Consider the following 27,584-nt stretch of genomic DNA (forward strand, 5'->3'; position numbering starts at 1 on the left):
ACATTTTCTATGTAAGGGGATGTTCAGTTCTTATCTAATTATATCTCAATGGAATCTAAAATTATCATCTCCAAACAAATTTAATATGATTTGTGAACGTTTCACTGTGCACCCATTTTGATGCTATGCTTTGCGATACCGCACATAGTTTTCCACCATTACATGCTTTCAGCCCTTTGAACAGCCCACTCCGAAGACACTTCTATTAGAAAATAAAGTTTCCAAAATTTTGTATGACTGTGGGTCTGACCCTTCCCAAATTTACCCTGCATATAACCTGTTATTGTGAGGCAAACATTAGAAAATTAACCATCCAAACAATGCCTCTACACCATCAAAGTTCAATTCCTGGATAAGACAACAGCCCTTTTCAACTGAACATGTTACTTCAAATCTTAAAAGCTTTCAAACATCGCTCTCGCGTTATTCAAGAATGAAGAATGTGGAATGCGATTTGACTCCGCAGTATTAAACATCTAGGCAGGGCTAAGTGGCCATAAAACTCCGTGAACAAACAGTCACTCAACTAGTTAAGAGGGCGATCTTGTATAATATCGCACTGCAACTGCCAAGCCCAAGATTGCAAGAGGGACAACAAACTGCAGGATCTTGATGTAGAATTCGGTGCTTTTGTCCTGCTCATACACAGGTTGTGTCGGGGGTTTGTAGGCTTTATCCTCTTTGATTGAGGAAGGATCAATGTCCCCAACATAGTATTGAGTCAGCATATCTCTAGCAGTCTTCGAATGTCCAACATCCTCAAAATCATCTGTAGCATCCTTGCCTGGAAGTACATCAAACACATGCCAAAAAGAACCAAGTCCTAAGAAGAAGAAAACCAAGGTGCCCATCCATCACATCAAGAAGAAGAAAACTCATCGACGTCACCATAAGAAGATAAAGGCTGCATGGGTGTTGAAGCCACCCCTTTAGCAGAAACAACACGTCCTAGTTTGAGCATGGTCAATTTCAGCATCACTACCAAAACATATGCTGCAGCTGCATGGGTGTCGAAGCCACCCCTTTAGGAGAAACAACACGTCCTAGTTTGAGCATGGTCAATTTCAGCATCACTACCAAAACATATGCTGCAGCTTCTAAAACCAATTTGATGCAGGAAGCCTCTACACTAAGCCTCTACACTGTGTGTGTGTGTGTGTGTGTGTGTGACATTACTTAAGAAAGTGTGTGTGTGTGTGTGTGTTGTGTCTGTGCGTGACATTACAAAGAAAGTGTGTGTGAGTGTGTGTTTCGGTTCTGATCCCATCCTTCCTATGACGAAAATAGTTTGGTCTCTCAACATGACATAAATGTAAACAACACAAAAACACCAAGCCTAAGAAACGAACCTTTGTGTAGCAGAAAGCAAAATATCCTACTTCTCAAAATAGAATGCGATATGATTAGCAATGTACCTGTTGCTGACAAGATGACATCATCCCCCCCTGGATGTTCGTCTAAGAAATTTGTGACATCGTATACCTGAACCATAGTCAGACAAAGTAAAAAGTGAGAAACAAAGACTGGAAGTGCACAGCCAATTTTATTTTGAATTGATACAAATCGAGAAAGTCATGTTAAGGATCTTATATAACGTGAAAATGTGTCTATACGCTAGTTACTGAGGCCCAAGGGTCAGATTACAACCAAGGCCCCACCAAAACCACTTTCGGCGAGAGGGAACAAGAAGCCTATGCACAAAACAAAAAACAGCCAGAAAAAAAAGGCCTCCCATATTGCTTCTAAAAGTGGTAATATATAAACAAGTTTTGGAGTACCGAAGTGACATTGGCTCCCATAAATACCTAAACCCTGCCAGAAGTTGGTCACCTTGAGCTAAGACAAAAAATAATCTTAAAACTTCCTGACAACATAGAATATTATTTTCCCCTAGCTACTAAAATTGTTCCCAACCCCCCCCCCCCCCCCCAAAAACAAAAAATAAAAAAATAAAATAAAGACATACACTGTCATACTAGGTACGCTACACTAGAAAATGCTTTAGTCTCAAGATGCTTGCGAAAGAGTGTCCCTTTCAGCAAGTAAAGAAACAAGATAACAAGACTGAACCACAAAAGCAGATTTTCTTGAACGAAGTCAAGGAAATCTACATAACTGAGTACACATAATATTAGGCAGAGAGATAATAGTGTAATGTGCAGCAGAAGTGGCTGATGGTGATAGCTCAGGATGAGTGCTCAGTACATACACAAAATTCCTTTTATTTTCATGAGCAAGATGTGCAATAGACTAGAGAGAGAGAGGAGAGAATGCTACTGTGAGTGAAGGTTCTGTGGGTGATAGAGAGAGAAAGAAGACTAACACTAGATGGGATCCCAAAGCCCCCTCCAGTGGCCCCCCTTTCTATTTCTAGCGAGGTATTTGCTTTAGATTGCACAAATGCTGATACAATGGATCTAGATGGTGAGATACTGATGGGATCTTGTGGTAGATGCTTGGATTTGTGAGGCTAAGGGCTGGAAATGCAAAACGCTAGCGGAATCTGATGTGATTTGCAACTTGATGAGGCTATGGGCTGATTCGCTAATGCCGATGTGGAGGGTGATGATGACGACAAAAGAAATGGGCTGAAATCTGAAAATGTTGGCTGACCTGATGGCTAAAATCTGGAAATGCTGGTGTGACAGGTTGGATCTGCAACAGTACGGCAAGGTTAGGGCTGAAAACTGCTAACGCTAGGGCTGATTTGGTACTGTAGGCTGCAACAGGAGGGGCACTACGTGCCAATGGGAAAGAACAAACTGAAAAACTTTAAGCATTTCAAATGACATTGAGTTGAAAGAGATGCACGACACACTAACTGTCACGTGCACATCTAACCCTATGTGCATGTGGACAAGCTATCTCAGGTCTAGGGTTCAGGTCAACTTAGGAAGTGTTTTGGCACCTCTGTGAGCCTGTGAGCAGGCCGTGCATGTCCAGGCACTTAAGAGTAGTTGCATATCCTCTGGTTGCACACAGCATGATCATCAACATAACATTTAGTACCCATCATGAGCATTTTACAATGCATAGAACCCATTTTCCCAAATTACACATTTTTCACTTATTATTTAGTAAGTGACTTTTGTTGGAAAAGTGAGTAGGGCAAATTTGCTAAGTCTCTATAAAAGAAACCTAGCGCTAGCACTTTCTGGCAGAAGAGGCAGAAGAAGTTCCAACAACTTGCAGTGCACCTTCTCAGCAAGACCCACAGGAGGCCCTCGTGTTTCAAGCCAACAGAGCAGAAAGCGTTTTTGGAATGCAGTTTCCCTAGTGTTTTTGCTACAGATCAACCTGGCGTTTTCAGTTTGCAGATCCAACCTACCGTTTGCAGATTCCAGCATCATATCAGCACAGCACATCAGCGTTTTCAGTTTTCAGCACTTAGCCACAGCACATTCAACCCCTAGCCTCGCAGATCTCACCTACCCACAGTAGATCCTCGCCGTACCGTCGAGTCAGCCAACGTTTACAGTTTCAGGCCGCTGTTTTCAGTTTTCAGCATCTGCGTTTTCAGCGCATCATCGTCGAGTCGTCGTCATTGCCATCCTTGCCGACACATTGTCAGAGATCAGCAGAAAGTCAACGTTTTGCAGATTTCAGCATTTTAGCCCTAGCGTTTTCAGTTTTCAGCCCGTCTTTGTCGTCGTCATCATTGTCGTCGACATCATCGGCAAGTCCATTGCATCTAGACCATTGTACCAAATTTGTGCAATCTATAGCATAGACCTCTCTCGCCGTAGAGAGAGGGGCCCTTGGAGGAGGGTTTGAGAACTGTCTGGTGGAGGAAGGTTTGAGAACCGTCTGGTGTCGTATTATTTTCTCTCTCTCTCTCTCTCTCTCTCTCTCTCTCTCTCTCTCTCTCTCTCTCTCTCTCTCTCTCTCTCTCTCTCTCTCGTGACACATCCAACCCTATGTGTCCGTGGACAAGCTACAGCATGACCAGGGTTCAGTTCAGTCAAGTCAGTCTAGAATAGGAAGTGATCTGGTACTTTTGTGAGTCTGTTCGCAGACCGTGCATGTCCAGACACTTAGATTAGATGCATATCCTCTGGTTGCACACAGCATGATCATCAGATTCCAGTCAGAAACCATCAGTAGCATTTTTTCAATGCATAGACCTATTTTCCCTATTTTTAACATTTTTCACTTATTATTTTAAGTGACTTTTGTTGGAAACTAGGTAGGGCAATTTTGCTAAGTTTGTATATATAGAAACCTAGCGCTAGCACTTTCTGGCAAAAGAGGCAACAGGAGCACCTTGCTCACAGGCAACTTCTCAGCAAGACCCCAAGACTCTCTAGCGTTTTTGCATCACTGCAGATGACCTAGCGTTTTTGGACAAGAACCCAGGTCAGCCAGCGTTTTTGCACTTGCAGTAGCCTGGCGACAGCAAAGGACAGATCAGCACTAGCGTCAGTGGATTTCACCAGCAGATCCACAGCGTGTTTGCAGCACGACCCATTTTCAGCCCTAGCGTTTTTGGTTTGCAGATCAACCTCAATGCTTTTGCAAATCTTCGTGACGGAATCAGCCCTAGACTCGGCGTTTTCAGTTTTCAGCAGTCAGTTTTCGCAGTAGAACCCCCAAACCTCCCAGATCTCACCTTCCAGTAGCAAATCCTCGCCGCACGGTCAGATCCGGCGAAGTTTACAGTCTCAGCCCGGAGAACGCAGATTTCAGCATCTGCGTTTTCAGCGCGTCGTCGTCGCATCGTCGCCATCGACATCGTCACCGACATAGAGTCAGAATTCAGCAGATACAAGATTTGCAGATTTCAGCCATTAGCGATTTCAGATTTCAGTTTTCAGTCCGTCTTGTCGTCGTCGACATCGTCGGCAAGTCCAAGCATTGTAGAGATTTGTGCAACCAATAGTAGACCGCTCTTGCCATAGAGAGTGGGGCCTTCGGAGAAGGATTTTTGACAACATTCTGGTGTCGTATTCTCTTCTCTCTCTATCTCTCAATCTCAGTACCTTCATTCACAGTGTTCACCACTTTGTTTGTGTCCATTGCACTCTCTCACTAAAGGAACGGAAGGCTCTCCCTTCCGTAAGTGAAAGGAACCTTGAGCACAGTTCGGAGCACTCATCTTGAGCAAAGTTCAACACAAGGTGGAAAGGTACGTAAGGTACGGTACGTGTTCGGTACGTATTGTACGTAGTACCGAATGGATTGAGTGGTAAGGTACGTAAAATTCGTAAGGTTTTTTTCGAAAACGTCAAAAACCTACAATACGGTCCGTACTTGATAATAAATTCATAAGTATCACTTCTAGGATATTAGCTCACTGTTCTACTATCCAAGGCTGTCATAAATAGACAATCCAAGGCGAGTCATCCGCACTGGCCAGTAGTGCCGATGCCAGTAAGGTGCCTCAACACACGCGTCACCGTACTTGTCTTCTGTTTTCCACAATATTTGCAGGCCCAAGTACGTGTTCCTGATCCTGCTTGCCCTCCTGTATTTACCACCGCAATGACAGTGGTGTGTGCGCTCCAGACTGGGTTGGGTTTGCGAGGCATAGTGTACCTACAGATGGTGAACAAAAACATTGATGCTATCGCGAGAAACACACAAGGTATGTGCGAGGGAGACGGGAGAGACCCGCGAGGACGAGCACTTACCTTTACCGCGCACAAGGTTTCTCTGCAGGTGAGTTTGCAGAGCTCTGTCTGCAATAAACAGGCGCCCAAACTCTCTCTGTAGTACTCTATAGTCAATAGTTTGCAATAAACATGCGCCCAAACTCACTATGTCTCAATAACCAAGCGGCCAAACCCCCAAAACAGAGGCGAAATTAAATCCGAAAACGAGAAGGAGAAATTTGTTTTTTTTTTTTTTTTGTATAGTACGGATCCGTACGGTACCGTACCGTACTGTACAGACGTACGGTACCGTACGGATCCGTACGTACGTACGGATCCTACCTTGGTTCAACATTCATTCCGCTGCACCTTACATTGGTGTCAGAGCTTTGGCAGTATTCTATGTCACTCAAGGAAAGAACCACAAGAACCACATAATTTTTTTTGCTTGTTGCGGTCACACGTAACCCAAGTTCTCTCGGGCGTGTCGATTCCTAATCGTGTTTTTGAAGAGTGACAGGAATCACAAGAAAGAAGGGCTTGTCCAGCCTCCCCTTGTGCCTCTTTTCACTCATTGAGAGTGGACCGTGCACTTAGCGGCCGGCCAATCGACGTGAGGTAGGAAAAAGCAACCTTGGTGTGAGCGCAAGGCCGCCAAGGGGTGCGCCCGCGGAAAAGAGCAGAACTCGGGTGAAGAGAAGATCCTTCTCTAACACAGATTGCAAGCTAAAGGAGAACCTCAAGAACCTCACGACCCGCAAGAACCTCAAGAACTCAAGAACCCCAAGAACCAAGAACCCAAGTTCCTTGTGAACTTAAGAACCCAAGAACCCAAGACTTCAGTTGATGGTCATCACTCGAAGCGGAATGGATACTTCGCTTGGAAATGATGAGCATGAGAGAGGCGAAGAACTTTCCCCACCAAGAGGTTTTTCCGACCCTCTCCCTTCCCCATCTACGCAAAGGATTGCACTAACTCCTATGGAGGCTTTCGACATGATGATGATGGACAAGAAGTTAGAACGCGAAGCAAGAAGAGCAGAAAGAATGGCAGAATTTTGATCGTGAATGCGCGGAAAGAAAAGCAGAAATGGATCGCGAGAACAAAGCAAGAAAAGCCATGAACGACCGACACATGAAAGAGATGGTGCGTCTCTTTTCTCAAGTGCAGGCACAGATGCAAGAGATTCTGGAAAAGGAGACTCTCTCAGTCTCTTCTTCTTCAAAGCATGACACACAAGATTTGCATGATGAATTGCATGATAATGACAAGCATGATGATTTGCATGATGATCACGATGTGATTTCTCACAAGCATGATGATTTGTGTGATCAAGACGGGATTGTTCCCAAGGATGATGGTTTAGTTGATGCTTTTTCTAGTGAAGCTAACCTCATTGCAGAATCGATCGATCACGAAGAATCGATCTTGGCTTTCGAGTCGAGGTCCACAGCAAACTCCCAAGCAGTTTCGATCAAACAGGCAGCACCGATCTTGGCTCTCGAGCCTAGGTCCAAAGAACCCTCATAAGGAGTATTTAGTGTTCGAGTGATTAGTTAGCACGCATTGTTCGAGTGTTTCATTCGTGATCATTTCCTGTATTTTGGTCAACGTCTTTATGTGATCCCTTTTACTAGGCATGACATATTGTACGTTGAGCACATTTCACTCATGAATGAGCACGGATGTAGGCGGATTATTCATGAAAGCTAAAAAGCATGTATTGAGGGAAGTCACATTCCATGTCTCTTCCTTGGCACGACACAATTGTAGAAAGAGCACACGAAAGTATGAGCACCAAGCATGGGCATTTCCATTGTGTTTTGCCACAGGTGATTGATTTAGATCAGCACGACAAGATTCGCTCTCATTGTTTACATGTGTGTGGTGAACGGTTTGACACTCCGTCTCTTTGTTCATCTACATTGTATGCGCAGTCTTTGAGGAAGACAAGATTTTTTCCAATCACTTTACATAGAAATAGGTGTGTTCATGGTTTTGTGTTGGAAGTGGTTTCAGGAATTTTCAGTCATGGAGATTCTTGAAGAAGGAAGAAGCATGACTCTAAACGAAGTTGAAGCATTGAAGGAGCCACAAATGACTTTGTGTCGCTTTCGGTGCGGCCCAAAGAAGCAAGCGTTGCAGACCTTTATGAAGTTCAAGTATCGCACGACCTACACATAAGAGTGGGCCGGCGAAGAGCCCTTTCCAGGATTTCCGATGTTATTGGTGATCTCCCTCAACGCCATACAGTTCGGTACTAGTACCTCACTTTGAAAAGGAGGGGATGTCACGTGACACATCAAACCCTATGTGTCCGTGGACAAGCTACAGCATGACCAGGGTTCAGTTCAGTCAAGTCAGTCTAGAATAGGAAGTGATCTAGCACTTTTGTGAGTCTGTTCGCAGACAGTGCATGTCCAAACACTTAGATTAGATGCATATCCTCTGGTTGCACACAGCACGATCATCAGATTCCAATCAGAAACCATCAGTAGCATTTTTACAATGCATAGACCTATTTTCCCTATTTTTGACATTTTTCACTTATTATTTTTAAGTGACTTTTGTTGAAAACTAGGTAGGGCAATTTTGCTAAGTTTGTATATATAGAAACCTAGCACTAGCACTTTCTGGCAAAAGAGGCAACAAGAGCACCTTGCTCACAGGCAACTTCTCAGCAAGACCCCAAGACTCTCTAGCGTTTTTGCATCACTGTAGATGACCTAGCGTTTTTGGACAAGAACCCAGATCAACCAGCGTTTTGCACTTGCAGCAGCCTAGCGACAGCAAAGGACAGATCAGCACTAGCATTAGTGGATTTCACCAGTAGATCCACAGCGTGTTTGCAGCAGGACCCATTTTCACCCCTAGCGTTTTTGGTTTATAGATCAACCTCAGCGTTTTTGTAGATCTTCGCGACGGAATCAGCCCTAGACTCAGCGTTTTCAGTTTCCACAGTAGAACCCCCAAACCTCCCAAATCTCACCTTCCTGCAACAAATCCTCGCCACACGGTCAGATCTGACGAAGTTTACAGTTTCAGCCCAGAAAACACAGATTTCAGCATCTGCGTTTTCAGCGCGTAGTCGTCGCATCGTCGCCATCGACATCGTCACCAACATAGAGTTAGAATTCAGCAGGTACAAGATTTACAGATTTCAACCATTAGCGTTTTCAGATTTCAGTTCGTCTCGTCGTCGACGACATCGTCGGCAAGTCCAAGCATTGTAGAGATTTGTGCAACCAATAGTAGACTGCTCTCGCCATAGAGAGTAGGGCCTTCGAAGAAGGGTTTTTGATTACATTCTGGTGTCGTATTCTCTTCTCTCTCTATCTCTCAGTCTCAATACCTTCATTCACAGTGTTCACCACTTTGTTTGTGTCCATTGCACTCTCTCACTAAAGACACGAAAGGCTCTCCCTTCCGTAAGTAAAAGGAACCTTGAGCAAAGTTCAACATTCACTCCCGCTGCACCTCTCTCTCTCTCTCTCTCTCTCTCTCTCTCTCTCTCTCTCTCTCTCTCTCTCTCTCTCTCTCAGCACCTTCATTCACAGTAGCATTCACTTTGTTTGTGATCATTGCACTCTCTCACTAAAGGAACGGAAGGCTCTCCCTTCCGTAAGTAAAAGGAACCCTTGAGCACAGTTCGGAGCACTCATCTTGAGCAAGATCAACATTCACTTCCGTTGCACCTTACACTAAACGAGGAGTGGCAGAGTTCCACCCCAAGAGAGCAATGGCCCCAAACCCTGGCACCCCTTTCAGTATTTCTTTATATTGCTTGAACTTAGTACAATGCCAGTACTCCGTCCTCTGCACCTTCACGCGGAAGCATGCCACAGAATGAGCCCTAGGCACATATTTAAAGGCCCCTTGGCCATGAAAAGCTTAAAGTTCTAAAAGCATTTGGTCTCAAAAGCTGACGCCCAAAAATGCCAATGCGTCTCACGAAAATCCGTACAACTGCCACGTCATCAACGTAAAATACAAGCGTTCGTACAACTAACACATCATCAACAATTTTCGCAAGAATTGAGTGTGTGTGTGTGCGTGTGCGTGTCTGTGTGTGTGATCCTGCTTTATTATGGTCTTTAGGTCCCCTAGCCCCATCGGACGCGGTTCTGTAAGGTTGTAACAACTTCTTCTCTTGCTTCTTCTTAGGGTTTAGGCCCCTCGGCCAAGATCTGCAAGTCGGCTCACGTCTTCAGTGGCCTGACATGCCAGCAGTTTGTGACAACCCCCTTCTTGACAGAAGAGTAATCGTCCGCGATTACAGGACAGCTACAAAACAATTCAAGTTAGCTTGAAAATTTCCGAGGGTCATTCAATAGCACACCCAGACCATGTTGATCTCTAACGGGTGTCTCATTCCATATCGGAGCTCTTGATATTCCGGCATAGCAAAATTAGCCATCACGTCTAGACCGCGCTGATCTGTAATGGGTGTCTCGATGCACTAATAATTACATACCCAAGCAATCTCACACGATTAGGAATATTGAGTGGTTGGCACATTACAGTGCAACACAAATGTTCACATATGCATGTTACAAGACATGTCTGCGTCATTCCAAGGTTTTCAAGCATACAACGAAACGCTCCCCAGACATCCCGTCTACGTCGTTCCGAGGTTCAGATAATACCAAAACAACATTTCTCACTACTTCACCTACGAGTAGATCACCAAGCATTGAAACCAATATTAAAACCAGGGTCAAACAATTTATATCGCTACCAAGTCAGGTTTAAAACATATACCATCCATTTCAAACAAATTCCAAACAAGATCACTAAACGAGTTCTCAAACAAATTTCAAAAAAATGCTAAATCAAATTGAAAAAGCATTCCGGGCATCAATCGAGCTCGAAAGTCGATAGGCCTTCCGTTCTAAACCTTGCACCAAAAATTAGGATTAGATTCCTTCCATAAGGTTATAGCCGACTACGACATGGTCCATAAGCTCTTGGACAGACAATGTTCTTGTAGCGGTGACGGTAGTCTCAAGACAAAGCAATCACACTGGACCTCCAAGGTTATCAGCTTGAGAAGACACATTTGTTGAGAGATGTTCAAAAAATTTCAAAGTTGTAATCTGCTAGGGTTTCCGTGGCAAGCATTTTAGGATAACCCACTCTACTAGAGCCTGCACTCCCAAGGAAGATGTCAAAAGGCATGTAACTTCAGGTAAAAATTTTCTTGAAAGCTTGCCAAACCCTTGGAGTGCGCGGCTTGGTAGCTATAGGCATCCACCACTGCATGGCATTGCTTCTGAGAAAAAAAATGGCCCAAAAGATCCACTCGCGCAAATGCGTAGGGTTCATCGTGACGAACTCCTTCTTTGTCTCTTCCTCTTGCAAGTGGTCTTGGGTTCTTTATGGCTTGAGCCCTGCAAGACGGTGCGATGAAGACGGGAATGCACCCGATGGGCGATGGACCAAGGGTGGGAGTGGCTAGTAAGTCCGGAGCAAGGGCACGAAGATTCTTTAATCAAAATTTATGTAGAATTTAGAAACACCATCTTGCTCCGTCTGCTCTTTGATAGGACCAGTATACATTACGAAAAGCACACGACTCGATCTCTGATACCACTGTTATGAGAGGGGCACCACGTGGCAACGGGAAAGAGCCGACTGAACAACTTTAAGCACTTCAAATACCACTAAATTGAAAGAGATTCACGACACACGAGATTGGAGTGGCCGAGTTCCACCCAAGAGAGCACTCGCCCAAAACCCTAGCCTACCTTTCAATATTTCTTTATATTGCTTGAACTCAGTACAACGCCGGTACTCTGCCCTTTGCACCTTCATGCAGAAGCATGCCAGAGAATGAGCCCTAGGAACATATTTAAAGGTCCCTTTGCCATGAAAAGCATCTTAAAGTTCTAAAAGCACCTGGTCCCAAAAGCTGACGGCCAAAGCTGCGAGCGCGTTTCATGGAAATTCGTACAGTTGCCACGTAATCAACGTAAAACGTGGGCGTCCATACTACTGCCACGTCATCAACAATTTACGCAAGAATTGAGTGTGTATGTGTGTGCGTGTGTGTGTGTGTGTGTGTGTGTGTGTGTGTGTGTGTGTGTGTGTGTGTGTGTGTGTGTGTGTGTGTGTGAGATCCTGCTTTATTCATGGTCTTTACATCCCCTAGCCCCATTAGACGGGGATCTATAAGTTGGTAAAAACTTCTTCTGTAGATTCTTCTTAGGGTTTAGGCCCCTCAACCGGGATTTGCAAGTCGACTCAAGTCTTCAGTGGCTTGACGCGTCAGCAATTTGTGACATAGGTTGTTGCCCAAAGGGGTATTGACTTATGCAATGGGTGACCCTTAGGGTCACTTACATACATAGAGCAAGATTAGGTTGAGCAAAGCCTCAAAAAATACCCCATGACTTTTAATAATGCTGGCATAATGTCACTTATTAATAATATAGGTACTATTAATAAGAGGTGCTTCACATTCTACTAAACTACCTAGGCCAAGTACTAATGCTAGACTATGGGAACACCCCCTAGTGCCTACACCTAGCAGACCCTGGCTGCTTATGTGCAATTAAAGGGTATGCTACTACGCTAAAGTGCACGAACATGCACGTCTTGCGTACAAGCTCACAAGGGTGCCAAAACACTTCCTAGGCTGTCCTAAACCCTAGAAGTAGGAGTTAGCTTGTCCACATGTCCATAGGGTTAGATATGCGCATGACAATATGAATATGATGTGAGGCATACTTTGCTTGGCATATTCCAGTTCAAGGTATTACCATAAATATCTACTTCTAAACCCTGAGGGCTTTGAAAAATATTTAGGCCTAAGAAAATATCACCATTTCTATACGATCAAGCTCAAAAAACTCCATAGGGTGAATTTCTCCACCTACATAGCTTAAACAAATATAGAACCTTACACAAATATGCAATCTTAAAAGGAAGGAATGTCAAGAACAAAAAGGACCTCGACAAAGCGCCTTACATAACATAGGCAAAAAGATAGGCGAGTGTTAGCAACTCAAAGATGCTCCATGAAATCACTTGTACATTTAAAGATAGAAAAACATCACAATTGGACAGTTTCCATTTGAACCTTCTTAAGAAGAGTATATGAGATATAGATCGGGCTCGCTGCTGGCTGCACACTCCCCCCCCCCCTGTTGCGCCATCACTGCATCAGTGGGCATCCTCGCAAGGACATCCTTCTCGGACCATGCACCAGTGATCCTCACAGTGGCAGACAGGCAGAGGAGTGGGAGCACGATGCTTCGCATCCCAGAGCGGGTCTTGTTGGACTCAGCACTCAGAGAGAGGGTAGAGGCTCTCTGGACAGAGGGCATGGACAGCCAAGCTCTACCTGCAGACAGAGTGGCCTTAGGCCTAGCTCAGCTCCAGCTGAGTGGCTCACGCCTCTCGAGCCAGTAGCACCCCGATGGATGGGAGCCTTCACACGACTGGAGGTTCTCATTTCAGTCAGGGCTTGCTCAGAGACTGTCCCAGCCCTGTTCTTCGAGCTTCAGGGTGGGGGACGATTACAACGAGTTGCAGTAGAGGCCCCGCAGGTAGCAGAGTGTTGTTTCTAGATGATCCGAGTTGTGGGCATCTGTGGGAGGACTTGCGTCATAGACCCTGACCCGACATTGGAGGCTATGGGCTTGGGAGTGCTGTCCACTGGCACGAGTACAGTGGGATCCTGGTGAGTGGCTATGGAGGGACCCCTTCTCTTCTGCAGATCGCCCAGGAGTCCCCTTCTTTCAGTACATTGTTCGGCTTGGACGTCATATACTTGCAGCACACAGAGAGGCCCGCCCCGCTGCAGCACGTCATTGGCAGTAGGAGGGCCTCACAGTCGAGTTCTTGGCAGCTTTTTGGCAGAGGCTGTGGGACTCCAGACAGCCGAGGCGCGTCACCTTGTTCCAGTGGCTGGTTGCACACAGAGCCACAGCAGTAGGGAGCTGGCTTGTGCATTGTGGTCTCTCGACCGCATGTGCAGCCTGTGACCAGTTGGTGGAGAGTCAGCGTCACTGTCTTTGGGACTGTCCCTCGGCCCAGCGTGTGGCTACGAGTTCTTCGACTGATGCCTGCCCTCTCCACGGCTCGACAGTACACTTGGGGGGCAGCGGCTTGGTCCACCCTCACGGGCCCGGCACTCCAGTTTGAGCTATTTTCCACCAGCAAGATGATAGTGATGCAAGGGGGGCGACCTACACTCCAGCCTGCTACAGATCTTACTCCACAGGAGTGGTGCAGTGAGAGAGAGTGTTGGGAGCTCATCAGCGGCCTAGCTCTCTGGTTCATCTGGCGGGCCCGTTGTTTCCGCATCTTTGAGGCTCGCCCTGTGCCACCAGTAGAGATTGTTCGTGACTTTTGGCTAGAGCTGATCCATACTCTCAGAGGACAGCTTGAGGGACTACAGGGCAGCTCCGACCGCATGCGGGAGCGCCGCGAGGCTTTCCTTCGACTCTGGCGCCCTGGGCCTTTCTATACCATTGTCCAGGGGGTGCTCAGATGGCACTATTGTCCACCTGTGTGGCTCTTCCCTCCTCCCATCTCTTGATTTAGCCTCATTGTATATATGTTGTTTTTTCATTGGGAGAGTCTCCCCATCATGCTTGTTGTAGCCCTCTCTTGTAGAGGTGGATGTAGCCCTATGGGCAGTTTTCATTAACTAATAGAAGGATCTTTTTCTCGAAAAAAAAAAAAAAAACATCACAATTGAAGCATAAAGGGATGTCCATTGATTACTAATGGTTGAAAATATCTGAAAGCAAATCGATCCAAAATGTAATGTCAATCTCATCTACAATCTTGATAAATGAATTCTTTCCGTTCTCTATATCTACATTCTCATTTCAGCATCTTATCTCGTAAAGTCTCTAAAAAATACCTTTAAGATAAGGCACATGTTTTCAGCTCAATCAAGGAAATTTCCAATTCAGTGCACGCAGTCTATAAAGTCATTCAAGTATCTAAAATCTCAAAGAGAAATTAGTGACTTTATTCAATCTAGGCAGTCTGTGACAAGGGAGTGAAGTGGCTCCCCTCTTGTGCAATCTGCACCGCACCAGATTCAACTTGCTGCTTCATTGGTAACTTTTGGATAGACACTGCTAAGAGCCCAAAAGCTTCAAGGTACAGCTCTTTCTGAAGAGAATTTGTGAGGTTCACCTCTTCCATCCACTTTGCATCGAGGGCCAAAAGTACCCTTGACCAAATTATCCGGTGGAACTAGCTTACCTTTCTGTTCTTTTCTTGTGCCCTTTGACCTGCTGGCCTCCCTCTCCTTGGCACCTCAATCTGGATCTACGGAATTCTCTGATCTACCAGCTAATTCCCTTTACTTTCTTTCCTTGTGCCCTGGGACCTGTGGGCAACCTCGCTAGCTGCCCGTCCATTGGCATGTCAGTCTCAATCGTCCGAATCCTGAGACGCACTATCATCTAATCCCTTTCACTCTCTGACTTTCCTTTCCTGGTGAGCCAAGACCCGTTCTGGAATGAGAATTTCCTCTATCTCTTCCACTTTGGGTTGCTCCTTTGGCTCCCTATCCACTGGCACCTCACCTTTGAAAGGTCTCAATAGACTCACATGAAATGCATTGTGAATCTTCCAAGTATCTGGTAACTTCAATATGAAGGATAAATCATTTATCTTTTCTTGCATTTGGAAAGGGCCATAGTATCGCATACTCAACTTTGAAAAAAGTCGCTCCTTACCCTTTCGTTTTTGTAGGCGTGCCTTCTCAAATCGTAGAAGCACCCAATCATCTTTCTTCAATTGCAAGTCACGTCAATGCTTGTCCGTTGCCTTCTTATGCCTTGCTTGAGACTTCTCAAGAACCTCGCGTATTTTTGCAAAAGAACTCTCCATAAAGAAGTAGCGATGATTGTTGAACACAGTAAAATCGGCTCCGAGCAAAAAATGTCGCCACTGTGTAAGGGCATGGATAACTTCCAAAAGCTCTCTCATAAATCTGTGCAACCCATTCAGGACGTTGGTGTAGGCAAAGTGTGTCGACCATAAAAGGTGGTACAAGTAGGTATGTGCAGGCTAGCAGGTACATGGCAAAGGGCTAGAGCAACTACAAAGAGAAGGGGCAGACAGATCGCAGCAGATGTGTATGGATGATGTGGTTTTATAGACCCAAAGGACATCAGAGAGGGCCTGACTAGGTGGCACATGAAGGAGGTTCAAAGTGCTGTTTTTTGGCTTAGAAATGTAGAGCTTGAAATGGTGAAGAGGCAGGTCCAGACAGCTCGTCGAACAGAGCCACGGTGTGCAAGATGCGGGGCTTTGAAGCGGGAGGTGATTGTAGACTTGAGACGGACAGGGCAAGTGATGCCAGGTAGTCCGAGTCAGTTTAGAGCTATGGGTGTGTAGTGCTTGATTTATGGAGCCTGCTGGTCCCTTCAGATCGGCAATCCGAGCCAAGATGAGAGAGATATTAGCATATGAAGTTTTGTCGGGTGCCGGGTTGGTGCCAGTTTGTCTGCATCAAGAAGTGTGCCAACAAAGGTTCTTTTGAAGCTCGATCGGGTTTGCAGGGATAGTATGTACCATATGGAGCTGATAGAAAGTGACGGCTTGCCAAGTGGATGCCTGGACAATAAGTTACTGCAGGTTGAAGTTTGTGCCAAGTGATGGTGAGGAGTTTCCAGACGGTTTTTCCAAGTTTTGGCAGTCTCGGATTGCGAGTCTGAAAAGGTCAAAATGCGGTGGGATCGAGACGGTCTCAGGCCGGCTAGAAGGGCTGATTTTGCGGCTCGGGAACTTGAGCACCAGGCAGTAAATGGAGGAGCATTGAAACAAGGAAGAAAAGTTTAAGTTTTTTGAAATTTTCAAAAGGTTAATGGGAGGCCTTGGAGGGAGGCCACTTCAAGTGGCGCCACGTGGCAAGGTAAAACCCCCATGGGAGTTCTGAGGGCCGAAATGCGGGCTATATAGGCTACGGGCCTGCACATCTTGAAGCATCCGAGTGGTGAGAGGGAGCTATCTTGCTCACGGGCTATGGCAGGCGGCCTTATGTGCGCGCGGTGGTGCAGTTGGGAGTCTACCGCTGCGGCCGCGTAGAAGGTGATGACATGGCAGCCGACTACGCCCTGGTTCCACGCCGTCTAAGGGCTCTTACTTTTGAAGGCTAAGCGGGTGCACCGTCGGTGCCCCCCTCCCCCCCCCCAAAGAGTGATTTCATGTGGAGGTTGAAGGTCATGCCGAGACCCGGTCAAGGGAAGATTCACAATCAGTAAAGGGGGGAGATGGAAATGGAAGTGGCCGACTTATCGGGCCATGCATATGGTACTATAAATGAGGTGCCAAGTGGTGTGCAATGCACAAGGATACTATCACGGGCTATAAATGAGGTGCCAAGTGGTGCACAAGGATACTATCATGGGCTCAGTTGAGCAGCACGAGCGAGGAAACACCATTTTTTTTGTTTCTTTGCTTTGTAAAGCCCCTAGAAAAGGGAGTTCACACGCGAGTTGGGGGGTTCCTTTCCGAGGCCACTGAACCGACAGGACCAAGGGTTTCTTGAGCCGAGCTACGGCTATGGAGTTTGTGAGGAGCAGATGTGTTGCTGATTGATGTGTTATGCTCGGCGATGGGTGTGCTAGCTAGGAGCTAGAGTTGTATATGGTCGTGTTTGAAAGGAAGCCATTATTTTTGTGCATTTGGTGTTGATTCCCCCTTGCCCCTTCTCTTCTTCGTTGTGTGTGCATGCGTTTCCGAGAGTGTGTCGGCAATTGTGCCCCCCCCCCCCCCCCCCCCCCCCCCCCCCCCCGATGATCTGATGTGCACAGAATGATTGAGAGAGGTTGTGTGTGCGGTGAAGGGCCTTGAATCGAGCTGCACGGGATGATTGGGCTTTGTTTGTGTTGTCGTATCGAGTGTATGCGTACGGTGGCATACAAACGGTGTTTGCATGTGAGTCGTGTGAGTTTTCAAGGTGAATTCTAGTGGTTAGGGGGTTGTGATTATCCTGGGATATAGAGAGGCATGTTCCGGGTGTGTACCCCCTTCCTGATGTGAGAACATCTTGGTCTCGTAAGCTAGAACATGGCCATCCTGCATCAAGACTGTCACCAACATGTGACTAATATCTATCCTTTTTGTTGATTTCTTTCTTATTATTTATTTATTTTCACTTTTTGGAACCACCCCTCGGGAAATCTAACTGCCGTGCATTGCATAGCTAGTGTGGAACTATTCAGAGGGAGTCCAGGCCTGAGGGCAAGAGAGCACTAAGGTTGGACAAGGACTATGGTTAGCCAAAGTGGGGTCATTGACTAGCCAAACTGGAATCCTTTGCTACAGAGGCTACATTTCAGTTCTTGGTGTGGCTGCAGTGTACAAAGAGGGTCAGATGACCTAGAAAGATACAATGGCAGCATCTCCTAAAATTTAGGGAACTACTATTTTGGACCTAAAAATGTGTTTGCGTCATTACCTCCGAAATGACAAGGGGAACATTTTAGTACTCTACCGTGAAGTCAACCGGGCAACCGGTCGGGAGATTTTTAGGCGGCAACCCCGAAACGGGAAATGGCCTGTAAATGTGCCAAGTGGCACAGGCACATTTCTGTGCACTTTCCTCATGCATGAAGAAGTGGCGCTGAATTTAGAGAAGAGAGGGCTCATTTTCAGTTTTGTTGTCACAGCTATGGAGTGCTTCCTTTCCCTCTTATGTATAGTACGGTGCCAGGAGTGATGCCCTGCACGCTACGCACTGCTCTCTCTCTCTCCCCTATGGCAGTATGTTATGCCCCTCTAGTGGGCTTTTCAATTGACCAATGTACAGTTGTGTGGGTTCATGCGCGATTGCCGAGGCAAGAGCCTCTTGCACAGGTACTGGATTAGCTAGCGGCTAATCCCTCGCAGGTACAGGTGATTCGGAGGAGTTTCATGTGCGAAGTCTCGTCCGATTCAAAGGGCAAGTAGCCCTACAGGTGCGGAAGCTCGAGGACTTGCTACGGATGCGACCGGCACTCAAAACGGAGCCCGAAACGGTGAATTACAGCCTGCTGTGTATTTTTGCAGGTTTAGGGTTTTGGCCCTAAACGGACCCTAATAGCCCCAAGAAGTTCGGGGACGCGAGGGGACCGTTGTACAGGTGATCTAGCGCATTTTCGGGGCAGAAAACAGAGAATTCAGCGTGCTGCAGATTCTCGCCAGGTTTTGCAAAGTGTCCGTATGCGTCGGGAAAGTCATCCAATGCGTGGGGATAATGACTGTGAAGGGTCCTAGTACAGTTATGCTGCTGAAATCGTGCCAGAACAGTTGAAATTCAGCCAAGCTTGTGCGGGGCAGCTTGTAGGGAACCACAACTTTTATTCCCTCTTTTAAAGAATAAAGAAATACCGAAAGGGGCGCCTATTTAGGGGCCAATCTGGTGTCGGTCTTCTCATACAGGTGCAGCCTAGCAACCTATATCCCTTTCCCCTTTGTTGTGTCTTGAAAGTACACGTAAAGTGGGCGACAAATTAAATGGGTGAAAGCAAATAAGGTTTAAGTCTAAGGTCTACCGCCCTTTTTGGATTAAACAGGCCGGTTTCATGGTTCCATCACTGGGATTAAATCACTTTTTCCCATAGAAGTGAGCCTTGGTCAGTTTGGGCTTGAAGACACAAGGGATCATAGACCAGACACAGGAAATTGCAATTATGGCTGACAGACCAGATGATGTGACTTAAGAGGTTTCCTCTTCACAGGGTCAACAGACACGTGAAGTGGGTGAGTCTTCAAGACCACCACAGACGGATGATGATATATTCACGACCTAGTTGGCTACTGTTGTGGCTATGTTCACATAAGTAATGCAGAACCGGAGGTTTTTAGCCTTTCTGCAACCTCCTCTTCCGTCTCAGCAAGTTGGGTCACTGGATCATATTCAAAAGCCTGTTAAGCCTCAAGCACAAGGGAAGCAACCTACAGGCTATGCAACAAGTCTTCACACCACCTTCAGTACACCCTGGCTATTTTGGAGGTGGATCAGTATTCCAGAGCATGGCTAGTCATGCACCTGGAAATCACTTTTACACGCCAGGAACAATGTTCGGGGGTGCTCAAACGATGATGCCTAACCCCATGTATGGTGTCAAGGGCATGAAACCAAGGTTTCAAAGCACTCAGGGCCAATTTGAGATGCCAGAGGCAAATTTTGGTATGGCTGGAATTACAAATCAGCAGCCAAATATGACATTTCCAAGTCAACTTAATAGCGGCCAAGGAACACAGATGAACCCTAACAGTGTTCCCATGTTTCAATCACTTCCATATAACAACTTAACGCCACTGGAGAAGCCAACTCCGTACAAAGAAGGTGGCAAAGGTGTGACATTCACGACCTTTACAGGGTTTGATGACAGGAAGAAGGCTCTCTCATTCCTCCAGCAATTTGACAAGGCCTATGCAGGGGGAAACTTTGCAGAGGCTTCAAAGGTCCGCAAGGCAGCCACTTTCTTGACAAGGAATGCGGGACAATGGTAGACAACTTTATTGCTTCAAGGGCAAGCTCCGTCCACATGGATTTACTGCACGAAGACCAAAGTCACTACTTTGACGCAGCTCATCGAGGTAGCAAACACTGGCAATGGTTTGCTCAAGGGAGAAGATTGTGAATTTAATACTGGCGTCAAGGAAGGATCAGCCAAGAAAAATTCAGCGAAGAAGTACGTTCTCAATGAGGTTCCTAGAGCGACTCAAGAGCCGGCCAACGCAAGGAAAGACAAAGCTACGGCTGAATCAGAAAAGGGACCAGCAAAGAAATGGAAAAGACCTTTTCCTCGCAAGTCGGAAGAGCAAAAGAAGGTCCTGAGGTCAAAGAACAAATGCTTTATCTATGAGAAGCCGGGCCACATTGCTCAGAATTGTCCTCAAAAGAAAAGGCCAGCTGATTCTGAAGACAAGGAGGATAGGAAAGGAAAGAGGCCCATGGCTGGTCTCGTGCCAGATATGGTGGGCGACAAGCCAAATTCAGATGCAAGTGAGCTTTACAGAGCATGGGGAAAGGTCACGGATCAAACAGTGCTTATCTTCTTTGATCCAGGTGCCAAAGCCAACTTCATTTCCCCAGAATTGGCTTCATAGTTAAGAACAGACCTGAAGAGATGGGGTATACAACAGAGGCAGGTTTGGCATGTCCTGGCCATACAGAGGCTGTGACACCCATCATCGGAAAGTTGCGCCTACATATCCAATGCTATGTAGATGCTGAAGAATTTTACATCATGCCACTGGACGGATGTGATGTGTTGCTAGGTATTCCTTGGTTGTTTCGTGTACAGGGAATCATGGATGCCTACAACAAAAAGATCATTGTACAGAGCAGGGGAAAGACTCACATTCTGGATGTAAAGCTTAAAGGGGAGTCTATTCCCACTGTATCAGCTTCTGCTATTACTTCTGTAATGAAAAAGCATCTTTCTGCGTACTTGGTTTTTGCACGTGAAGTGTCAGATTGTGATGAATCAAATTTATTTGTGCTAGATAAAGAAAGGTCAATGTTTTTACAACAGTATAGTGACTGTTTTCCGATTCATTACCGTCTCAATTACCGCCAGAGAGACCCGAGGACCATGCGATAGATTTGGTGCCGGGCAGTAGCCCACCAAATAAGCCTCCGTACAGTGTTAGTGCGGCTCAGCAAAAAGAGATAATGAGCCAAGTACAGGAGCTGTTAGAAAAGGGGCTGATTCAGCCCAGTTCATCTCCATTCTGTTCTCCAGTGTTGTTGGTGCAGAAAAAGGATGGCTCATGGCGTACGTGCATCGACTACCGTGCACTGAACAAGAATACCATCAAGAATAGGTTCCCTATACCTAGAATTGATGATATTCTGGACAAATTAGAAGGAGCAGCTATGTTTAGCAGGATAGATCTAAAGAGTGGGTACCATCAGATCCGCATTAGATCAGAGGATGTGCACAAGACTGCTTTTAGAACGACATTTGGCCTTTACGAATTTTTAGTGACGCCCTTTGGTCTCACAAATGCTCCTGCTACGTTCAATAGGATGATGGACAGAATTTTCCGTCAACACGAGCAGTTTGTTGGTACATTCTTTGATGACATGATAGTCTACTCAAAGAATGAGAGGAGCATAGGCATCACTTGGCCATTGTGTTCAAAGAGCTACGCAGCCATAGGTTGCTCATCAATGCAAAGAAAAGTGAATTTTTTCTGGAAGAGATTCATTTTCTGGGACAATTTGTCTCAAAGTATGGTGTCAGAATGCATCCTGCTAAAGTTGAAGCAATCAAGTCATGGTCAGATTTGAAGACGGTGCACGATGTCCGAAGCTTCTTGGGACTATGCTCCAATTACAGAACGTTTATCCGAAATTTTGCTGAGATTGCTTCACCTTTACATGCTCTTCAAAAGAAGGCAGTCACCTTTAGATGGACACAAAAAGAGATTTCAACATTTAATCTCTTAAAAGGAAAAGATGACTTCATATCCAATCATTGTGTTGCCAGATCTTAGGAAGTCATTTGTGGTCCAGTGTGACGCCTGTGGTAGTAGCATTGGAGCAGTGCTAATGCAAGATGGCAGGGTAGTAGCCTATGAGAGTAGAATCTTGCAAGGGCCAGAAAAGACTATGCAAGTCTATGAAAAAGAACTGCAGGCCATCATTCATGCGCTCTTAAGTTGGAAACACTACCGGCTAGGTGCAGATTTCGTTGTCCAAACGGATCATCAGACCTTGCGATACTTCTTAACACAAGCAAAGTTATCTGAGAAGCATATGCTCAAAGGACAAGATATTTAAGCAGATAAGTATGTTCAGGACATAGATGAAATGTACAAGAAGGTCAAAGTGGCCTTAGAAAAGACTCAGGCAAAGCAAAAGAAAGCAGCTAATCGTCACCGTCGTGAAGTGGTATTTTCACTTGGTGATTGGGTGCTTCTACGCTTTGAAAAGGCAAGGTTAAAGAAGATGAAGGGCAAGGAAAGACTGTTTCCAAAGCTCAGCATGCGTTACTATGGGCCTTTTCAAGTATGCGACATAATCAATGATGTTCCATATAGGCTGAAATTGCCTGAGAGTTGGAAGATTCACAATGCGTTTCATGTGAGTCTTCTCAGACCCTATGTGGGTGATGTGCCAGAGGATATGCTAGCTGAAGATCAGCCGGAAGTCGCGGAACTTGACAAAATCTTGGTCCCTGAACAGATTTTGGCACATAAAGAAAGAAAAGTGAAAGGCAAGGTTGCTAGGCGTTACTTGGTGAAGTTCAGAAACTATCCACCAATGGATGCTAAGTGGATGGAAGAAGGTGAACTTGCAGAGTCACCAACTGTGTTATCACTTTACCTTGAAGCCTTCGATTTGCAACCTACCTTGACCCCTTGAGTTTCAAAGCTACATGGATTGTCAGTGTGACAACGGCTTCTAAAAGAAATGATGTACATGGTATTTAAAGTGAGCTCAAATCAAGTACATGTTACATGAATGTTAGAGCTGTACAGATTGTCAGTTTGGCAATTCCTCTTACGAAATGTCCAAAAGTGTAGTTAGTGCGATAGAAGTGAGTATTTCTTGTCAGCTTGTCAAGGATACAGTAATTGCTTCTATTAAAGAGTACATGTGTAACTGCATTCTTAAACTGTCGGTTTGGGAATGCTCGAAAGTATTACCGGATCCAACGTGTACTAAAAAGACAGTGGCAAAATGTGAAGCTACCATTTTGTCATTGGAAAGTTAATGACTCAAAGCAATGGCAGAGTGCGAAGCTACCACTATGTCATTGGGACAGGGTTCACACATAGACAATACATGTGCCAACGAGATGTTGAATACACCAGGGTTGACAATGAGCATGTATGTGTCGTACATGTGTCGACAAGTGTGCGCACACCCGAGTGTTGACTGTGAAAATGTGTTCGCGTCATTACCTCCGGAATGACAAGGGAAACATTTTATTACTCTGCCGTAAAGTCAACTGGGCAACCGGTCAGGAGATTTTTAGGCAGCAACCCCGAAACGAGAAATGGCCTGTAAATGACTTGGCACATTTCTGTACACTTTCCTCATGCATGAAGAAGTGGCGCTGAATTTAGAGAAGAGAGAGCTCATTTTCAGTTTTGCTGTCTTCACAGGTTGAGAGCTATGGAGTGCTTCCTTTCCCTCTTATGTACAGTGCGGTGCCACGAGTGATGCCCTGCACGCTACGCACTGCTCTCTCTCCCCCCTATGGCAGTATGTTATGCCCCTCTAGTGGGCTTTTCAATTGACCAATGTACAGTTGTGTGGGTTCATGCGCGATTGCCGAGGCAAGAGCCTCTTGCACAGGTACTGGATTAGCTAGCGGCTAATCCCCCGCAGGTACAGGTGATTTGGAGGAGTTTCACGTGCGAAGTCACGTCCGATTCAAAGGGCAAGTAGCCCTACAGGTGCGGGAGCTCGAGGACTTGCTACGGATGCGACCGGCACGCAAAACAGAGCCCTAAACAATGAATTCAGCCTGCTGTGTATTTTTGCAGGTTTAGGGTTTTGGCCCTAAACGGACCCTAATACCCCCAAGAGGTTCGGGGACGCGAGGGGACCGTTGTACAGGTGATCTGGAGCATTTTCGGGGCAGAAAACAGAGAATTCAGCGTGCTGCAGATTCTTGCCAGGTTTTGCAAAGTGTCCGTATGCGTCGGGAAAGTCATCCAATGCGTGGGGATAATGACTATGAAGGGTCCTAGTACAGTTATGCTGCCGAAATCGTGCCAAAACAGTTGAAATTCAGCCAAGCTTGTGCGGGGCAGCTTGTAGGGAAACACAGCTTTTATTCCCTCTTTTAAAGAATAAAGAAATACCGTAAGGGGCGCCTATTTAGGTGTAACTAAGTCAGACTTTGTAAATAATTAATTTATTTACGAGAAAAGAATTATCTAATTAGTTGTGTGCACACCAGAATAGACCTAGCAGTTCTAAGGCCTCAGGTGAGCCTAAATGCGGGCTGGAACACCTCAGAGGGACCTTAGCAGAAATTACCCTGAAGCCCTAGTGATTGGGAAATCGGGTCTTCAGAAAGGGGTAAGCAGTAGCCTCAGATTTTAGGCTCAGAAAAATACACGCGTCAGTACAAGCACATGAATGAGATGGGGTCCTTAGAACAGTGACCCTAAGGCTAATAAAGCTAATAAAGCTTTAGGGTAAGTTTCGTTAAATTAAATTTAACGGTCCGTGCCCGGGCAGGCGGCCGGACAAGTGTGAACAGGTAAAGGCGGTGCAGTGCCAGTGCGGCATTGCGCCGGCAGACCTTTGGTGTTCTCATAAAAGAATCATTGGTAGCATTTGTTAGTTAGTTGCACGTTTTTAATTAATGAGCTAGAAGTTTTTAAAGTCAAAAGTTGAATGGTTTTTAAGTTTTTAAAGTAAGTGTGCCAAGTGGCACACTTACCAATGCAAACTAACTCTCTCTCACTCTCACTCTCACCCTCTCTCTCTTTCTAGCGCCCCCTCTCCCTGATGGCTATTTAGGAGGCCCCCCTCCCCCATTTTCAGGGCTGGCAGTGCACCTACCCCCCCTAATGTGAGCGTGCTCTACGCAGTGGAGCCCTCCATTGAAGCTTGAGAGCAGCCCCTTGCGACATATGTGGTAGACTTGTGCTCCCATTGTCAAGAACAAGGGATCTCACAGTCATAGACACCTTCTGGTGAAGTTTCATCGCGAGAAGCTGCCGTAGACGCTCTCTTAGCAGAGTGCAACTGCTGTAATTCTCTGTTTTCAGCCCCTAATCACCTAGATTAGGGCTGTTTTCAGCAAATCAGCCATAGAAATTCTCTTCTCTCTCCTTATCCTAAGTCTACATCAAGTTTGGCGCCATTCCATCGTGAAGAAGACCTCTGTTTCGTCGTAGGGGTGTGCACAGGTTAGAATTTCAGGTTATGTGCAAAAAATTACAGCAAGCATGTGCGTGTGCATTTTGCTTGTTTCTCTTTTGTGTTCGATGCATGAATGAATGAGCATGAAGGCAACACATAACGGAAGATGGACTCTCCTCTGTGAGAGCTTCCGATTAGCTGTTTCGGAAGATAGACTCTCTTTTCGAGAGCTTCCAACCAGTCTCGCAGAAGAGGGGAAATCCCCTAAGCAGTAAGAAAGTGGAAACACTTTCTCAGTCAGTAGTCAGAACAGAACAAAAGAAAGAATAGAGGACGGGCGTATGCCCCGTTCCTGTGCTTGTAAAGATTCTCCCTTAGTAATAAAGATATTCTCTTTATGGGGGGGGACCAGCCCATCTTCTCGTCCCCAATGAAGTGTCAAGTTTTCTCTTTCCCTCTAATTCTCTTGAGTATTTGAAGTGCAATTAAACGTCAGTTTACGCTTCCGTATTTTTGTGACAGTGGTATCAGAGCAAGGTCCTCTCTCTCTTCCTGAAGGGATTGACGACTCTTGGCAGACTGCAGAAATGGGAGGACGCAAGATAGAGTTCTCTCTCCTTCAACAGCAGGTGGAAGAGTTGCAGAAAGCTCTCTCCCATCCAGAAGTCCAAAAGATTCTCCATACTCTTGAAAAAGGGAAGGAGAAAATGCTGATGGGGTCGGGAGAAATCCCGCAGAACCCAAAGGCGCCACAGCCAAGAAAAGATCCTTTGATTGGAACTTCCAGCATGCACGAGAGGCAGAAGAAATCTCCAGAACGTCATGTGCGGTTTAATCCAAAAGTTCAAGAGCAGGATCCCCCTGATTCCCCTCAGTTCTCTTTCATGAAGGATCTGGAAGACATAGTTTCTCCGGAAGACATGTTTCTCGACGATCCGTCGCAGCAAGAAGTACATTCAAGGGAAAGGACTCCTGTCCCCAAGGAGTCTAAGCATAGAAAGAAGGAGCACCATAAGAAGAAGCACCACAGGCAGAAAACATTCAAGTCGGGAGATAGAGATGTGAAATTCGACACCTACAACGGACGGCGTGATAATGACAAAGCTTTGGCTTCCATCCGCCAATTTGAAGTTGCATTTGCTGAAGGGAATTTTAAAGAAAGATCCAAGCTTCGCCATGTTAGTTTGTACCTGAAAGGCACTGCCAACAATTGGTGGTTAACCCTTATCCTGGAAGATCGCAAACCCCAAGATTGGATTGCCTTCAAGAAGGAGTTCTACGCACAGTTCCTTCCTCCAGACTATGAGCAAGAGGTAAAGAAAGAATGGGATCGACTTTCACAGTCAAAGAACGAAATTGTTCCACGCTATGTGGATAGGTTTTGGGACGTTCTCTTGAAAGTCACTCCTTTCAAGAAGATTGATGATTCGGAGAAGATGCGCAAGTTTGAAGCAGGTTTGCATGAAGCCTTGCAAAAGGCTATGAAGCTTTACCCTCGAGGTAACTTGCAGATACTTATGGAATCAGCCCGCATAGTTGATGGAATACATGACAAGGGTACTCCCAGGAAGATGGAGCAAAGCACTTACCATGCTAAGCAGAAGGCTCTCCATGAGCAGCCTACCTCCTCTACTTCTTCTCAAAAGAAGAAAAGAACCGCCTCCGAAGCAGAAGCAAAGCCAAATCAGCCCAAGAAAGGGAGATATCTCTCTCCTGCTGAGTTGCGGACCTACATTAGTGAAGGAAGATGCTTCAAGTGCGGACAAGTTGGTCATATGAAGGGTGACTGTCCAACCAAACCTCCACAACCACCCTCTTCCAACGCAGTCCCAGATGTACAGGGAAATACAACCAAGGATGGAAAAGAAAGAGCTCTTCTCAAAGCATGGGGTAGTATCAACAACCAGCGGGCTCTTATTTTGTTTGACCCTGGTAGTACAGACAACTTCATCTCTACCAAGCTAGCTGACGACCTGAACTTGCAGCCCAATCGTTTTGGAGTCTCTATTCAAGCGCAATCTGCTTTCAAAGGGCAGAACTCAAACTCTACTCCAATCATAGGGAAGTTGAATCTAAAGGTCGACGGCTACAAGGATCAAGAGTCTTTCTTACTAGACTCACTTGAAGGATGCGATGTTATCTTGGGAATGCCTTGGCACTACAAGATGCATCCCATTCCTGACTATGTTAA

At 45.9% G+C, this 27,584-nt stretch overlaps 1 protein-coding gene across 2 annotated transcripts in view; it reads right to left on the reverse strand.

Moving 5' to 3' along the window:
• Window positions 1-327: 327 nt before the first annotated feature.
• LOC147456086 (cytochrome b5-like) overlaps window positions 328-27,584 on the reverse strand; it is a 45,857-nt gene continuing 18,600 nt past the window's right edge. For both annotated transcript variants that reach the window (XM_086514653.1, XM_086514652.1), the window contains exons 2-3: window positions 1,416-1,482; window positions 328-784 (exon numbers count right to left, since the gene is read on the reverse strand). In XM_086514653.1, the coding sequence (XP_086370779.1) occupies window positions 531-784; window positions 1,416-1,482 (321 nt within the window). In that variant the 3' untranslated portion in view covers window positions 328-530. The remainder of the gene's footprint in view (window positions 785-1,415; window positions 1,483-27,584) is intronic.

The sequence above is a fragment of the Adiantum capillus-veneris genome, chromosome 6, assembly GCF_014529385.1.
Source record: "Adiantum capillus-veneris isolate H3 chromosome 6, ASM1452938v2, whole genome shotgun sequence".
In the NCBI taxonomy this organism is placed as follows: Eukaryota; Viridiplantae; Streptophyta; class Polypodiopsida; order Polypodiales; family Pteridaceae; genus Adiantum; species Adiantum capillus-veneris.